Source organism: Camelina sativa, chromosome 11 (genome assembly GCF_030686135.1).
Source record: "Camelina sativa cultivar CO46 ecotype springtype chromosome 11, ASM3068613v1".
NCBI lineage: Eukaryota > Viridiplantae > Streptophyta > Magnoliopsida > Brassicales > Brassicaceae > Camelina > Camelina sativa.
This window is the reverse complement of record NC_141890.1, coordinates 17,682,956-17,700,358: the sequence shown is the minus strand read 5'-3', so window position 1 is coordinate 17,700,358 and position 17,403 is coordinate 17,682,956. Positions and strand designations below refer to the sequence as shown.

Here is a 17,403-nt window from a genome sequence, read left to right as displayed (position 1 = left end):
TAGAAATTTCAGACAAAGAAATATCAACAACAAAATAGAAAATTAACAAAAACAATAAAGAAAACAGAGAACTTTAGAAGCTTATGTGATACGAAAAGGATGTGCTACATCAAGTTGAGAACACAGACACATAATAAACAAAATTGAAAACTTACCAGATAATGCATCGTGTACAGATTTATCTATAAGCTCAGCAAACGCAATTGGAAGTAATCGTTGCATTAAAACATGGCAATCATGACTTTTCATTTCTGTTAATTTTGCTCCAGCTAGATCAACACAGTTAGATAAACTTGATGAATATCCATCTGAAAATTTAACATCCTTTTGAAGCCATCGTAAAAATACTGCCTTTGCTTCTGGTTGTAGTCTAAAAATTGGGATAGGTGCCTTTCCATCAGCTTTTAAGCGCAAATCTTTGTGATTACAGTGCTCTTGCAAATCAAGTCGTGATTTGATGTTATCTTTTGTTTTCCCCTGCACATTCAGTAAAGTATTGATGATATTATCTATAAAAAAAATTTCAGTGTGCATCACGTCAAGATTATATCGAAGTTTATGATCCTTCCAATATGGTAGATCCCACAAATTGCTTTGTTTATGCCTGCTGTGCGTTTTACCGTATCCTTGTAATCGTCCATGTTTCCTCCGTAGTCCACTGTTTTTGGTAAACAACAGACTTCATTGTAGAGTTCCTCGCCTGTTAGTATCTCTGGTGGACTATCATCTACAGCTTTTCTTTTTTAAAAATTTGTTTTATTCCGCCGATAGCTATGATCAACTGGTAGAAAACACCGGTGACAATCAAACCAACTTTTTTTTTACCATTCTTTAACCAAAAGGCACCAGTTTGATCCAAACAATAAGGACATGCTAACCGACCATGAGTTGTCCATCCAGAAAGCATACCATAAGCTGGAAAGTCGCTTATCATCCACATGAGTACAACTTTTAAGAGAAAGTTCTGCTTAGTAGAAATATCATATGCTTCTACACGGTGAACCCACAAATCTTTCAGCTCTTCTATCAATGGTTGGAGAAAAATATCCAGACTTCTCTTAGGATGATTTGGCCCAGGAACTAGAATGGTTAGGAACATAAATTCTTGCTTCATACACAACGCAGGTGGCAGATTATATGGAGTCAATATTACAGGCCACAATGAATAATTATGTCCAAACATACCAAATGGATTAAAACCGTCCGTGCATAATCCAAGGTAAACGTTTCTTGGTTCAGATGAAAAATCAGGGTGTACCTTGTGAAAATGCTTCCATGCTTCTCCATCAGATGGATGACACATTTCTCCATCATTCACTAAGTGTTCTGCATGCCATCTCATTTCTTTTGCAGTATTAAGAGACTGATATAATCTCTTCAGTCTATCGGCTATCGGCAAATAAAACATCTGACGATATGCAATTTTTTTCTGCCCAATCTTCTGAGTAGGATGAAATCTATCTTTTTTACAGAACAAACACTTCTCTTCCTTCTCAGCATCTTTCCAGAATATCATGCAATTATCTTGACAAACGTCAATCTTTTGATATGGTAAACCCAAAGACCGCATAAGCTTCTTGATTTCATAGTACGACTTTGGTGAGTGGTTACCTTCTGGCAAATATTCTTGCATCATTTGAGCAATTGAGTCCATACATTTTTGAGATAGATTATAATCTGTCTTCAAACTCATAAGCGGAGCCGTTAATGAGAGCTTTGAAAGACCTTCTTTACATCCATCATAAATTGGCTGTTTTGCAGCATCCAACATATCAAAAAACTTTTTTGCCTCATCATTAGGCTCTTCTTCCAACATCTGATTAAACTATGTTTCTGTATTACCAAATGCATCTAAAAACATTGTCACATAAGGATCTATTGGCTCTGTGTGAGACTCAGTTCTGAACACATCTTTTTCAGAATCGTTGTTTACCATATTGTAATCTTCCCCATGAGAAGTTCAAACCCAATAGTTAAGCATAAATCCTTTGTTGTATAAGTGTGTCGATACGATACGTTCTTCTTGTAACTTTGGATCATTCTCACACTTTATACATGGACAAAACAGCTTTTGCTTCTCGAGAAACAGAGGTTGACTTTTAGCAAACTTTAAAAATGTTTCCAACCCTTGACAGTAAGTGTCTGAAACTCTATTGGTTGTAGGATCGATTCTTTCATACATCCAACGCCTTGTAGCATATAAATCACTACTAGAAGACATTCTGAAAACCTGAAAATAAATTTGAGAAAGTAAAATTAGAGAACATTATAAAACTGAATTAAGATAGCCATGTATGTTCTTATATAATTTAGGTATTAGTTTACAGCAAAACTAAACTATTGAGATGGGACAGAGGTTCGATCTATTCACCAAACAAAACAAAAAGATGGCAATAGTATTCTCTTCAGCTCTACATCTCGTGAAGGAAAAACAATTGAGGAGAAAGGCTACCAGAACTGATCTGCCTGCAAACGATGAGGTATTTGTTCCTGAAGTCACTAACGTACACAAACGACGACCAGTAGTAGCTTGGACCTTTGTGAAAACAAATCCTTATGTGATTATATCTACCCACTATCTTAGCTCTTTGATGTAACTTTTGTGATTCTAAAGTTTTGGTGACTAAGTCATGTTGAATAAATAAGTCATGTTGAATAAATCTTCCTATATTTTAGGAGATATATATTTAGTTTGTTTAGTTTAGGCATAATAAGCTATATTTCACTTATAATTTTAATTGTTGGAGAGTTTTCTTGTTCTTTGTTCTAATGGATTTTGCTCGCAATTCTGGTTAGTTGTTTTAATTAAGTCATATTCTCAATTATAGATTTGTTGTGGCAAAAAAAAAAAGAAGGAAGAGGTTCAAGGTAATATAAGTTGTATGTTCAATGTTTAGCATTCATATTTATTTTTAGTAATTTTGTGTTTATAGGAAAACTGAAACAAGAAACGATTGAATTGGAAATTGTTCAAAATGTGGAACAAGTACAAGCTGTTTAAAAAGCGGAGCAGAAGAAAAAATTTCACCATAGATTCGATCTAAACAAAACGTTTTATTATGAGGATGGAGGAGAGATTCATCCGGGAGATGGAGAGTTTCATCCCGAAGATGGAGTTGTTCAAGAAATGAAAAAAAAGAGGAAAAAGTTCAACATGAATTCGATTTAAACGACAGGATGATTTATTATGGAGATGGACAGCTTCATCCCTATAAGAAAAGGGAACAAGTCGTCCTAGATATGCTTAAACTTTTGATGCCGAACAGTCAGGCCCGGCCCATAGGGAAAGCAAGTGAAGCCAAAGATTCGGGTCCAAAATTTTAAAAGCATCTTTCATTTAAAAATCTGTTAAACAAAAAGCATTTTTTCTTAAGGATATGTATAAAGTTTTTTTTTATTTACATGTAAAAGGCCTTTTTTATTTGTAGAATATGTAAAAGGCTTTAAAGTATCAAGTGGTGGCCTTTTATAGAAAACTTATAACTTTTGTCATAGGTGAAGAAGACATATTTTTTAAATTTTGCATAGGGCCCTGATTAGTGTTGGGCCGGCACTGCGAACAGTTTTGGATGAAGAATAGACAGTCTTTCTGATTTGATTAATACTTCTATTGATAACGTCCAAGTTCAATAAGTTTTTCTAGATTGCAGCCGCAGGAATAAAGATAAAATTTTTGAGTTTGTTTTGCTTTGCTTTGCTTTGCTTAATGGAGTTCTCAGGTTTATTCAAAGAACCTGTTTTGCTTTGATTTGCTTTGATTTGTTTTGAATGTATTATGATGCTCTGTGTTTTTCTCAAACTAATTGAGAAACAAAAGCAGAATAAATCAATCTAAGTTAGTGTCAATGGCTCTTTTATTTTACGATATGATTATGGTTTTTTTTTGGACATGTTCTTTGTGTAGAGTTGCAGAATGGGCTTGAGGTGAATTGTTTTAGAACCCAACAACTTAATTAGGTTACAAAAGAAGGAGAGAAGAAGATACGGAGACACTTCTAACTCACGCAGCGGTGATAAGTGAGAAAGATATAGAGGTAGAGAAGAGATCGAGCTTATTGAGAGAGTAGAGAAGAGATCGAGCTTGTTGTTTTTTTTTCTTTTCTCTTGTTCTTCATTTATTCTTCTTTCTTTATGCTTATGGCTTGAATTAGTGTTTGGTTTAATTAACTATGGCGAAGAATGTGGAAGTCGTTCCCGGAGAAGGATTTGGGACAAGAGACTATTAATATCTTCGGCCAGCTAATTGTGTGAGACTTCACCAAAGTTTTGTTCTTTCTGATGAAATGTCCAAAAAAAATTGCAGCTTTGAGAAGATGTCACGTTGCAGAAGCAATAAAGGGAGATGTAGATTTCCTCCTCAAAGGAGTTGGAGACCAAGCTGTTGCTAAAGAAGTTAAACAAATTCTTGAAATGGTATTCTCTGTTGTTCTCTAACTTAGTTCTCTGTTTCTCTTAGGATAGGTCTTCAATCTTCTTATCTCCAATTGGATTGTTTGTAGGCAAGACGTGCAGCATCAAGAAGAGAAAAGTTCTGCACACAGATTTTCTCACACCACCTATTGTTAAAGAATCAGTTTCAGTATTGAGTAAATTTGCTGATGTTAAGATAGTTTCTCAAGGAGGTTCCCCTGAGGTTTGTTTTCATCTTTAACGAAAAGCGTCCTCTGAAAATGTTAACATAAGCTGAGGTGGAATCTGTCTTTTGTCTTAGGCTGAACGGTGTAGGATCTCGATTGGACATCCTGATGTATTAACCAATGATCCAGATATAGTTGCAGCTTTGAGGTACAAGTCTTGAATGGCAGTGTTCTCTTCTTGAGTTTTGTTCTTGTCAAAATCTGAGTGTGTTTATGTTGGTGTTTTTCAACTTATATTTTCACAGGGGATTTTGGGTTTCAACACTTGTTAGCTTTATAACGAATCTTTCCTTTTGCGTTGGCTTGATTGTTTTGTTTATTAATTAGGACTAATACCTTTAAGACTGTGGAAGCCTCGTTGAGAATTGATGTAGCAGCAGCTAGTGCTGGTTTCAAGATTTCGCGGTCAAAGCTAGTTGATCTGATTAGGTAAAAAAAAAAAAAATTATTTTTGTCTATGTGATCTTTCACTGCATGCATTCTCATTTAGCTAAACAGCATTCTTTGCAGTAGTAAAGACGTTCGGGTTAATTGGGCAACCATTACTAAGAACGGAACCTTAGTGAAGACTGGTGATGTTGGGCAACCATTACAGAGCAGTCATCGTCCACTGCACCACTGATATCTCTGGTATGAATCTTCTTCACTCTTGGTTTTGCCGGTATTGCTTAGGTTTGGATTTAAGAAATATATCGTTAATATTGATGATAACCTAGACTATGTTTTATTTACACTAAACCAATTAAGTCGGTTGGAATAATATTGTCTCCAATTTTTTAGATATTTGTACATAAAGAGATATATGCAAACAAGTTAATTGAGAAAACAAATTAACCATATTAGAATTTTCTAGATCCTTAAAATTTTGTTTTTTATACCAAAATAGCGCCTTAATTTTCCCTAATTATAGAACCTAAAATTTTCATTACCGCTTTAATTTTTGGTGAAATTTCCCCAACTCCTATAAGCCCTAAAACTGCGTCAAAACTATTTAACCACCTCCCTCTACTTCTCAGGTTTCTACGCCACTTCACATTTATAAGACCTATTGGGCTGTTTTTCATTTCACAGATCTCATTGAAAGGTATTTCTATATATATATATATATATATATTTTTTTTTTTTTGTGTAGAAGTTAATCTAGATGTTAAATTACTAATATTTACTCGCCATCACTCTTCCAAGTTTTACACATCTCTGCTAGTCGTTATTGTTGTGGTTTTTACATATTCTATGCTTACAGTTTTTACAAATCTTGTTAATCTCTATTAAGAGTCGTTTTAAAAATCTCTGTTAATCTCTGTTAATTTAGATGAGAGTCATTTTGATATGAACGCTTTAATTTGTCACTTGATAAAATTGGGGATTGATAACTTATGAATGTTTATAGTGTACGCATGGAAGAGCCATTTGTGGATAGTTCGAGTTTACATGTGCTGCATCCATCTCGGTTAAATGGAGCTAAATGGTATGGATTTTTTTCAACATGCAATTGATTACTTTCACATATTTATAACTCAAAATAAAGTAATGTAATTCAATGGAGCAGGTTTAAATACCACACCCAAGTATCAACTGGTGTACGAAAGGTCATTCAAAGTTGTTTTAAGGGACCATGGTACTCTTGGAGAAAAGTGCCTCCCTTCTACAAAATAACTTGGTTTACACTGTTTATGGTAGTACTGTTGTCTGTTATATTTCATTAAGCTATTTCATAAATGATTTACAATATTACTCATCATGTGTGATTACTTTGTTTTCTCAGAAAAAGTTTAACTGGGATGCTTCTATCAACTATCAAGTTGAACGAGAGTTCAATAAGCTTGCTGCATATCGCCTCAAAGGAATGATAAGCCATGCTAAGAAGGGAGGAGAAAAACCAGATTGGATTTTGTCTCATTATTGGACGATTATGCAGGCACATTGGGCAACAGCAAAAGCAAAAGCAACAAGTGAGAAGGCTCGTGCTTCCCGAATGTGCTTCCCGAATGTCTGATCGCAATGGTTTAGGTCCACATTCTCATCTAGCAGGTTCATGTTCGTATGTCAAAGTTCAAGCTGCTTTGGTAATGTTTACATTTTCTATCAATTTCCATATAAATTCGTGATCATTTATGTATTAGTTCACTTAGTTTTATTGTTTGTTTATAGGAAGCAAACAATGAAGATTACTCCTTTATTGCTTTGATGAAGAAAACACATCAAAAGCCTGACGGAACCTATGTTGATCAACGAGCAAGATTGGTCGCAGAAACTTATGAAAAGCATGTACAAGAACGCTTGGAACAACTTGAATCTTCTGGTGAAGAGAATATGACAGCTGAAAATCTTGACAAAGCTGAGAAAAATGAGATTTATATCAAGGTAACATTTCAAAACCTTATATTCTTTAAGATTTTTTTGAGATTATATATTTGTGATTAGTATATTGAGGTTTAGCCATATATGTTATTAGAGTGGAGCAAATTTGTTAGTCACCATGGAACTGTCGTGTTTTATTGTTTGGTTTGAGTTACGTACGGGTGGTGTATTGGGCGTGAGTTGTTTGGTCGTGAGTTGTGTGTTTGGTCGTGAGAAAATTTGTTAGTAACCATATATGTTATTGTTTGGTCGTGAGTTGTGTGTGTTGTATTGGTTTGGTGTATGATAGCTTATGTATTTATTTTTTATTTCTAAGCTGCTGGATCATCTAAACATGGTCATATCTTTGGACTTGGAGCACTTAGTGAGGTTTTACCATCTGTTGGTGCCCCTTCAAGTATACCACAATCTGGTGAAGAAGTAGAGACAATAACACATCGGATGGAGGAGATGAAAACTGATCTGAAAAAAAACCTTGAAGAAAATCAGCAAATCCAGAAAAGACTTGAAGCTATGGAGAAACTTGTTGAATCTTTTGCAAGTCAAAATGTCTAAATCCCACACCACTACCAAGACCATCCACCTTTATCTAACTACTATGGTTTGTTTGTATTTCCTTTTAGTTATGTTTATGGATTAACTTTGTGCTTGGTTTATATTTTCTTTCAGTTGTGTTTATGTATCAATTTTGTATTTGGATGTTAGTTTGTTATCTATATATTATCGTTTGCATATTATTTTTAGTTTTCATGTTTTATTCTATAGTTATATATTTTTTGAAATATGGTGAATGAATTTAATATTTTAAAAAAAATCTAGGAACATGAAATGTCACAAATAAATACAAATTGTGGTAATTAAAAAAAAAATAGTGACGGTTGTGTGTCTCTAATCGAGTCACTAATTATGTCTAGTTTGTGATTGTATTTTGGTGGCAAAAAATCACAACATAGTGACTTAAAATAGTACTAATTTGTAACAAATATATAACATTTTTTGGGTCATGTTTTGTGTCATATTTATGATTATATTAATTGTTATAAATTGTAACTTTTTTGTGACTATTCAATTATCGTCACAACTTATGACGAATTGTTACTTCAAAAACGTCACAACTATTTATGACTTTTTTGTGACTTACACCCATTTGTGATCATTTTATTATGACGTTCTTAAGTCCGTTTTATTTTCGTCACAATAAAGTATTTGTGACCAAAAATTAATATAATATGACCATTGGATTGGTAACAATATTCACTTTTTATTGTAGTGAGACACTGACCATTGTATATATCAAAATCTCTTTCCACGTTTCGAAAACTGTTGGATATACAAACAGTACATGCGTGAGAGATACGTATGTTGTTGTTGTTTTGAGACACATATCAATTGTGGCTGTCAAATCTTAGAAATTTTCTTTTTTACTTCAATTCTTAGTGGATATTCTCGATGAATACTGTGAAAATTCATGAGTTTCCATCTTCTTTCTCTATTAGATTAAGTTTTTTTTTTTGGGTCCACTCATCCTCGAGTCTAGTCATATTTTCACATGGCAAACAAAACTTATTGATAATTGTATTATTTGTATACAATGACTTGAAAGGTTTTATAATGTTTTGTTAAACTTTCGGTATAGTGTTAAAATATCATAATGGTCAATGAAAAAGCTAGGCAAAAGAAGTCAAGGAGAATAAGAAAATTAAATTATCTATAAGTAAAGTAAGTAAGCTTAGTTGTACGGATTATAATAAGATGCTTTGCGTGTCCACTTCGCAGCGTATGATCAGTATATTAATATCAAATTTGACAATGTTTTTTTTTAGTCATCCTTGGAATTGTGTCATCAGGTATACTAGTATAGTGTTTATAAGCTTATATTGTTTTGTTAACTAGATTATATATGTATATTATAGGTTTGAATGATGACTGCGGTCAGGACGACCAAATCCGTTTACGGTTTGAACCGTTCTATTTTTAAGGCGGACAACAAACTGCTGCGGACCAACTCTATTTTTATGTAAAACGGTTCGCAATTGGTCGTGCCCGAACCGAACCCAAACCGATACCCGAATGCCCACCACAAGTCACACTCATTGTTTACTTGTCCGTTGGACATCCTGTAGTAAGATTTTATACACGGGAGGTGTTAGAAAAGATTAAGACGAAAAACAGAAAACAAAGGTTTTACGATCGCAACCAGAGCCGTGCCAAGGCTACGAGATATCAGAAACAACTGAAAAAAGATGCCCCGATTCAAAAAAAAAAATCGTCTACAAAAATAAAAGTTATTGTCTTTTTTTGTTTTCTTTGTACGAAAAAAAAAAAAAAAAAAAAAACTAAACTAACATTTTCTAAAACATTTTTTTTTTCTCCACAAAATCGTTAACTAACTTTCAAGCAACAATGATTACTTACAAAAATATATATAACTCAACTGGATAAAATTGGTTACAAAAACAGAGTAAATAATATAAGAAACATAAAAACTTAAATAGTTTTACCTTAATAGAATTGATTTGGTGAGAAATAAATTGGAAGAAAGCTTTGTTTTCCGACTTCTATTCAGAAAATAGACAAAGAGAGACTGTAACGAAAGAGAAAGCTTCTCTTTGTTTGCCCTAATTGTTTACTTAACTGAGCCCAGGTCATGGATTGTTGAAGCCCAATCAAGGAAATGCTTTCTATTAATCTATTTATTAACAAATTATATTTCTATCATAATACACTAACCCTATTATTTTTCTCATACAATCGAAAGTCGAAATTTTTTTTTATTTTTTTCTCTCTCTCTCTCTCAAACATGGCTCCTCGTAAGTTCTCTGATGATGATTTGAAGAAGAAGAAGTTTTTCAAAAAGAAGTTTCCAGGCTTTAAGAAGAAAGCGACAGAGCTCTCTGTTCTATGCGGCAACTCTGTCGGATTCATCTGTTACGGCCCCAACAACGATCTCCAAGTCTGGCCCGAGCCTCAAGATAACCCACAAGCCCTAACAGAAAGTTCAATGCGTTAAGCGATCAGAAGAGAAAGAATCACGCTTGCGATCTTTACGACTTCGTCTCTGATATCAAGGGTTTGTCGGGTGAGGATATGAGGAGACATATCGATAAGCTTAGCTCTCACCTAGTTGAAATCAAGCAACTAAAGACAAGTATGTTAAGAAGAGGCGACTCGAAGAAACCTAAGCCGAAGGAGACGGAAGAAGATCATGATCATATTAGGGTTTCAGAAAATTGTAACGTGGCTATGATGCCGGAAGATCGATTAGGGTTTGACGAGTTCCCTGGCTACCACGAAACTGATTCCAGTTTGGGATCTTATGCTGCTTTCACGGATGTCGGTGTTTCTGATTCTTCTCTGTTGGATCCTTTTACGTTCGGCGATTATTTTCCGGTGCCGCCCACAGATAATTTTGGGGTCGATGGTGTTTGGGATCTTTGTCCGATGGATTTGGAGTTTTCTTCACTATTTCCTGGCTACGATCCACTTCCCACTGATTCTTTTATGTCGAGCACTTACCAAACACCGGTCATAGCAGATAACTTAGGATCCGTCTTCTAGATTATGACAACACGATCAACTAGGGTTTGACAACAATGTACTTCACCACCTATATATATATTCTCAGTGTCGATGATTATCTTAACTTGTATGTTTTTCTCCAACGCAAATCCATGTTTGTCAAGTTTTGTACTTCTTTCCCCTTGTTTTATTATGAATTGATAATGAATGAAATCTCTCAATCACTATGTCATCTCTTCTGCAATTGCTTCTTCCACCTTATCACAAGGTATTAATAACATTCAGTTTATGTATATTGGATTCATATATATATTTTACTCTCTTTTTCTTTCCTACAATATTGAAACTTTGAGTTATATTCAGATGTGTATGTTACAATCGAGTAGAATTGTTGCCACTTACTGCAGATATTAGCGTTGCAAATTCTGTCAGCGAGAAATATTTACACAGAACAGAACTACTTGACTTTTGTGTTGCAGAAAAAACGATATAACATAGGTACAGAAGAAATATATCAAGGATTAAAAACAACAACTCACATGAAGTCATTCAAGCTACAATCAAGGTGGAAACTATGATTTAATTTTGATCTGGAGATTAAAGATCAATGGATTTGAAGGCATCGGGTTTGCAGCTTAAAGAAGTTGCAGATTTGAGTTTGGTTCACACAAACAATCCTCTCTACATGATGCAGAAGGTCACATGTTCATTTAACCACACGTGATAAGTCTTGGTTCTTCATATTCTTCCCCATCTCCCCGAGGTACCATAACAATATTGTCGCCCACTCCGCTATATGCAGACAAATGCGTTTGGCAGCACCTCAACGTCCGGTTCGTATTTTCGAACATTATTAATAAGAAAACAAACTTTTCATAATTTATTATTCTTAATTACATAACTAAATTTAATCCAAAAGTGAGCGAAGGTAGGAAGAGAGACAACAAGACTTTGATCATAATTAGTGGGTGAAGATTTCATCTTGAGGTCTATAATAGTACAACCAAGTTTTGATTTAACCAAAACAATAAAAATCAAATACCAAAGCTCTCCTCCCTGTGAAAAAAATTAAACAAAGCCAATTCCGAAAAGAATATTTACTTCACTTTTTTTTTCTATGTTGAAACAATTAAACAAATCAATATTTCTCCTCAGGGGAGAGCCTTCGCTTCCATTGGAGAGACTGTACTTTGTTGAAATCCCCATTTGCTAACTCAAACTTTTAACAGTCTTTTGGAGCAAATAAAAGGCTTTCAACGAAATCAAACAACACACAAGTTATATAAGAAGAGTCTTCTGTTTCAGGCTGTGCAATTGTGTCAAACGAAATCACCCCGATGAGCTTGATTTACTACCTTCTTTCTCTGGATCTTCAATCTGCGTTGGTAATAGATTCAAGAAGCTTCCTTGGTGTGTTGTTGTCCCACCAGATGCTTCATCTTCTGTTCATTTATTTTCCATAATTTGGTTAGAGAGATTCATCAAACATGGATCGTAATCATCTTGATTTTTATAAATAGCATCCAAACAGGTGATTTACCAAAGAGGGATTTAATCGATGGCCGCTTTGGCTTGTTGCTCTTCTTCTTTATCTCAGCTGCACAATAAAAACAGATTACAAATGCAGCAGACACGCAATGTTAATCACAAGGTAACTGGTTATGTATTTTCCTCAGTAAATGAAAGGGGGTTACCTATCCCTGGTAATTGGTCATCATTTACGATTTCTACGTTCTTGTAAGTATAACCAACGAAGTTAATATCTTTGGATGAGAGCATCTGGAGAAGAAAAAAGAAAGCCAAACTCATGTTATGAAAGCCCAAGACAACACAAAATATAACTTCAAAGGCTTCCTAATGGTTCATGACACACATTCTAATGACAGAATCTTATTTATCTGAGCTCTTTGTTGCATGTAATCTTTTAAGCTATGCCTATAATATTATCACATCACAATATATTTCGAGGAACCCACTTACAGACAAATTTTGAAGTATGGTTACTCATCTACTAGATAAAAAAATAAATAAGCTGGTTAAATCTGATGGTACATGATGCCAAAAAGTCAGGGGTTATGCTGTACCTTTCTCCATGGACCTGACCTTGCTGACTTTGGAACTTGCTTGTCAGTCTGTTCCGGAAGGAATCAAAAGAAGAGTATTATACATTATTCCTTATCAGGAGCATACAAATCATCTGTGGCACCAATATTTCAGTATATACATCATGACACATCATTGGTGGCAAATATTGCACCAATGTTTCAATAGCTATACCAATGTATTACCTCTTCAAATTTCTCAAAATTTTGGGTGTCCAACTCATCATTGACTTGGGGAATAAAGGCAGCTTTCATTTGGTATAATTTTCCCCATTCTGTTCCTCTGAACCAAGGGTGATTCTGAAAGAAACCAGTCAAACTTTTATTAGGATTTCTCACAATAATCTTAGATAAGGTTGGAAATTCAAAGTTGAACAAAGCACACAACACCTTAATTTCATCTGCTCCTTTTGTTCCAAGCCTTAGCTCAACATTGCATAAAAGCCTACAAATAAGATCCTTGGCCTCTACTGATAGTCTAACCTCATCTGGGAATTTCAAGTAATTTCTCCAATTTACTATCTGCATAAGGGTGAACATATTGAGAAAAGGTAAATTTCCACATTAGAAATAGAATTACCAAAGAGATACAGAAAGACTAAAATGAACGTAAGAGTTGATATCACCAGTGTGCCTCCAATAAATGAAAGGTACACAAAGCAATGGATCTTACCTTCCTACAAGTTGTCATTGGATCATCTGAATAAAATGGCGGAAACCCCACAAGCATTTCATACATGATGGCGCCAAGAGACCACCTATAAAAATGCTCTCAATATTATTCATCCATATTAATTATTTGCACCAAAGCAACCAAAGAAAACAAATCCGAATAGGTTGGCTTCACCTACCAATCACATTCCATTCCATATCCTTTTTTCAGCAGAACTTCTGGGGCAATATAGTCCGGAGTTCCAACTGTGGAATAAGCCTGAAAGCAATAACCTAATAAATTATATCTGACAGAGATGTCTATATCAATGGAGCGAACATCTTTTCAGTGAGCGAAACACACTGAATTGTTTGGACATCTCTAAATAAAAAAAATGATAGATAAGTGAAACTTACAAGCATCCTTCTATTTCTCTGCCAGTTTAGTAGTTGCTCTTGTTGGGTACGTCTTGTCGCCACAGGGCGACCATCACTTTGTAAAGCCCCACTAACGTTTCTAGCAACTGTGAAGTCTTTCTCCTGAAGATTACTACAGTCTAATGGTTTACATAATCCAAAATCTGACAATTTCATGTGGCCGTCTTTGTCAAGCAGCAGATTATCAGGCTTGATATCTCTGTATCACATTGGAGAAAAAAATGACGTTAGCAACAAAATAACAAAGTGAGCTACAAATAAATCCCATGAATGGACCCAACAGCCAATGACAATTAACAAGAGGAGCTACAACTATCCTGCTTCACTGACCTGTGGATATAGTTGTGCTTATGAATAGACTCAATAGCCAGGACAGTTTCCCCAATATAAAACCTGGCCTCATCTTCAGTAAGGGTGTCTTTCCTCATAAGTAAAGTCATCATGTCCCCACCAGGTAGATACTCCATTATGAGATATAAGGACTCTTCATCTTGAAAAGAACAATACAATTTGACAATGCAATTGCTGTCAACTTCTGCAAGTAGATTTCTCTCTGCTTTTACATGTTCCACCTGAAAATCATATTCCACAAATACATCAACCAACCAAACTAATGTCGATCGAAATAGAAAGCCACCTGGAGGAATTTTTAATACCTGGCCTCTGCGAAGCATCTCAGATTTCTTAAGCTTCTTCATTGCATAGACATTTCCTGTTCCCTTCTCTCTACATATCCTCACCTAGAAAGAGAGATATTACAATTAGCATAAAGTACTTAATATGCACTTAGAGAACTTTCAAGATGATGTCTGTAGATACGAAAATGTGATCTACAAAAGATATGAAGCAATGCTACCTCTCCGAATGCACCCTTCCCAATCATTGTCAATGGCTCAAAGTCATCAGCTCCCATTTTGTGCCTCTGACGGCGCATGTATTCAGTTTCCTTCATCTCCAAATCCTTTAGCAAGTTGTTCTGCTCTTCCTCAGAGACTTCTGCAGCAGCTAATTTTTTTTCTAGCATTTTGCGTCTGCATGAAAATGTAATTACCAGGAGATGAGCTAAGGATACGGATTGAAGAATTTTTTTTCACGCAAAAAGTGCATGTAACTGAAACCGTACCGCTCTTTTCTTTCCTGCAGACTCTGCATTTGCATTTTGTAATGATTTTCAATATACAGTTTAGCAGCAGCAGCCTTCTCCTTGGTTACATTCGAAAGTGCTTCATCACCTCCAGCTGTTTTGGGTCCTTCCTTTACATTACTTGCGGCGGTCTCCTTCTTTTTAGAGGATTTCACTTTGTCTTTAGATTTTAACTTAGTCAGCCAAGCTTTAGCAGTCTCCATTTCTCTCCCACTTTAGCTTCCCCCTTCCAAACTAGATATTTTAGTTATGTACAAGCGACCAGACGGTTTGATAAGCGCAAAGCACGAGTCCCACTCCAATTATGTATATCAGCTTTCATATGTCATGTACCTAGTGAATTGATTGTCACACCTGCAACATGATGACATTATATTAGTTAACACTGACTCCAAACAGAAGCATGTGTGGAAGTAATAAGAATGATCCAATCCAACTGCTTTGCAAAGTCATAACAAAGGTAGTGAAGTTGGTATTGCAAACTAACCTAAAGCTGAAAACTTTATCTCACAAACTAATCCTTAAACCCAAAATCAAAGACATCTCTGAATCTAAAACTACAGAGTTCTCCATAGACAGTAAGTCAATTACAAGATCAAATTCAAAGTAGAAGAGAAACCTCTAATAGATCTGAAATAAGAAGAAATGGCAAAATGCATACCAAAATTGGGGGATAATAAGAAATCAAACAAGAAACCCTAGTTTTGAGTCAGCGAGAATGAATGCACCATGCCACCTCCTAAAATCAACAAAGAAGAGAAAAAAAAAAAGGTCGATCTCAATCCTAAAGGAAGAAGCTTTTGTAAAGAAGAAACAGAAGCGTTAGATTAGGGAATTGACAAGAACAAGAACATGGTGAGACAAAACGCAGACACAAAGACAGAGACCCGTAATTTGTGGTAGTGAGAGAAGAAGAAACAAAGATTAAATTAAAGAAAAAAAAAAAGTAAAAGAAAGAGGAGAAGAAGAAGAAGACCTCGATTCTTGGGATTCGATTCCTCAATTCTTGCTCTTGTTTTTGGTTTTCAAATTTGAAGATCGTAAAAAGAAGAAAAAAGTTCGAAACTTTATAATAATCTCTCTCTTTCTTTCGATGTGTGAGATGAAATTGCAAAAGAAACAGAAACTACTCTTCTTTTTTTTCTTCTTCTTCTTCTTCTCAGTTGTTTTTTATGTTTTCTCTCTCTCTTCTTTGCGAGCAAATTTAATAGTAAAAAAATCTTTGAGGGAGGTTATAACTTATAACTATTAACTAGTACTGATTAATAGTTTTCTTTTTAGTTACTAAAGTTGATTTACCGTAAATTAAGGATTTATTGGTTAATTGGTTCTTTTATACCAAAATAAAATGATTTGAAATAGCAAAAGGAAAAAAAATATATTAAAAGAGAGAGAGGCTTTATTATAACCGCGTGGACCCCACCACGGGAAATATGTTCGATGGCAATGTCAAAAGCCAAAGAATAAATGTCAAACTTATTGACATTTTTTTCAGTTTTTTTTTTCTTTTTTAAAATAAATACATTGATGAGACAATAATAAGTAAAAGCTGAGTTATTATTATTTTCTCACAATACTTTTGCCCAATTAAAAAAAAAACAAACCTTGTTATGTTTTGTTGGCACATCTTAAGTCCAACATCATACTATTTTTATTATTATTTTCTTTTTCTGTTGTAAAACATTTTGTGATTTTTTTGAAAGGTTCAATATGATAATATTCCTTGTTATACTCAATCAATATTTTTTTTAGTTAATTACTAGATAGGGACTTATTATTTGAGAGGTGTTTACAAGTTTTGCTATTTGTCCAAAAAACTTTAAAAAATGCTACTTTTTATATTTAAGAACATAAATTTACACATGATGTTTGGATTTATTAAGTTTCATTTTTTTAGGGTATAGTTTTTGTTATAAAATATGTGTTTTATAAAAAAAATCTCTGAAATATTTCATATTTAAAATGGGTTTCAATTTAATTTGTAGCCTCTGATAAAAGAAAGATTAACTTTGTACCATCTATAATTTCAAAATTAGTTTTCTTTTGACATGTTTGGATAGTTTTACATTTAACCCCCTACGTAGAAAATAATGTGTCGCCTCTATAGAGGCATTAAATGCTGTGAAATCTTATAATATCTAATGTTGAAGATACTGAAGCATTTAATGCACCGAGTGTAGATAAAATCTTCCGCCGCTGGCACATAGGGAGGAGCAAGATTTTGTAAAAGTGCAATGATTATATTAGATATTATTTGCTTTGTTCGGATACCATTGGTATTCCGCTGGCTATTTATTACCGCAATAGGTTTATTGGTGATCATAATAACAGAAAGAGTAAGACCGGAAGGTATTACAAAGCTTGGTGAACAAACAGATAAAGACCCAGAGAATTAAAGTGTAAGGTGTGTATTAACTGCATCGTCGCTTTGTTTTTTTTGTCGTCTACAACTTAATTGTGAGTTTGTGTTGTAACATTTAACTGATGTAGTGTCGCGCTAACTTGTTTACTCTCTATGTGCTGTTATAGGGGATTGATGACGTTGATTGTA

The 17,403-nt window shown here is 34.4% G+C and overlaps 1 protein-coding gene, 1 long non-coding RNA gene and 1 pseudogene across 7 annotated transcripts; 1 reads left to right on the top strand and 2 right to left on the bottom strand.

Moving 5' to 3' along the window:
- Window positions 1-81: 81 nt before the first annotated feature.
- On the bottom strand, window positions 82-1,183 carry LOC147934172 (uncharacterized; annotated as a pseudogene).
- A 2,378-nt stretch (window positions 1,184-3,561) lies between these two features.
- On the top strand, window positions 3,562-4,634 carry LOC104723777 (uncharacterized). Of its 3 annotated transcripts, none has more exons than XR_015572098.1 (5): window positions 3,562-3,719; window positions 3,905-4,034; window positions 4,179-4,247; window positions 4,328-4,413; window positions 4,500-4,634. It is a non-coding gene; the product is annotated as an uncharacterized LOC104723777 (long non-coding RNA). The 3 variants fall into 3 exon arrangements; XR_015572099.1 differs by having other exon boundaries at window positions 3,586-3,719; window positions 4,152-4,247; XR_015572097.1 differs by lacking the exons at window positions 3,562-3,719; window positions 4,179-4,247 and having other exon boundaries at window positions 3,895-4,034; window positions 4,304-4,413.
- Window positions 4,635-11,467: 6,833 nt separating this feature from the next.
- LOC104723775 (uncharacterized) lies at window positions 11,468-16,202 on the bottom strand. 4 transcript variants are annotated; one of them, XR_015571708.1, is made up of 15 exons: window positions 15,829-16,076; window positions 15,514-15,591; window positions 14,832-15,206; window positions 14,565-14,739; window positions 14,365-14,448; window positions 14,039-14,280; window positions 13,688-13,907; window positions 13,471-13,550; window positions 13,293-13,377; window positions 13,010-13,141; window positions 12,806-12,919; window positions 12,602-12,714; window positions 12,212-12,296; window positions 12,058-12,114; window positions 11,468-11,959 (listed from the first exon to the last, which is right to left on the bottom strand). XR_015571708.1 is itself a non-coding variant. In XM_010442179.2 (15 exons), the coding sequence occupies exons 3-15, from the start codon at window positions 15,053-15,055 to the stop codon at window positions 11,847-11,849; spliced, it is 1,659 nt and encodes a 552-aa protein (XP_010440481.1). In that variant the 5' UTR covers window positions 15,056-15,206; window positions 15,514-15,591; window positions 15,829-16,202; the 3' UTR covers window positions 11,468-11,846. The 4 variants fall into 4 exon arrangements, 2 of the variants coding, with proteins under 2 accessions (XP_010440481.1, XP_010440483.1); XM_010442179.2 differs by having other exon boundaries at window positions 12,602-12,649; window positions 15,829-16,202; XR_015571707.1 differs by lacking the exon at window positions 15,514-15,591 and having other exon boundaries at window positions 15,829-16,073.
- Window positions 16,203-17,403: the final 1,201 nt, after the last annotated feature.

Excerpts from the sequence above, each read along its gene's own strand:
- LOC104723775 (XM_010442179.2), bottom strand. The coding sequence starts at position 15,055 with ATGGAGACTGCTAAAGCTTGGCTGACTAAGTTAAAATCTAAAGACAAA. Across the intron at positions 14,281-14,364 it reads AGATGCTTCGCAGAGGCCAG|GTGGAACATGTAAAAGCAGA; the intron begins GTATTAAAAATT and ends TATGATTTTCAG. Across the intron at positions 11,960-12,057 it reads ATCGATTAAATCCCTCTTTG|AAGATGAAGCATCTGGTGGG; the intron begins GTAAATCACCTG and ends ATAAATGAACAG.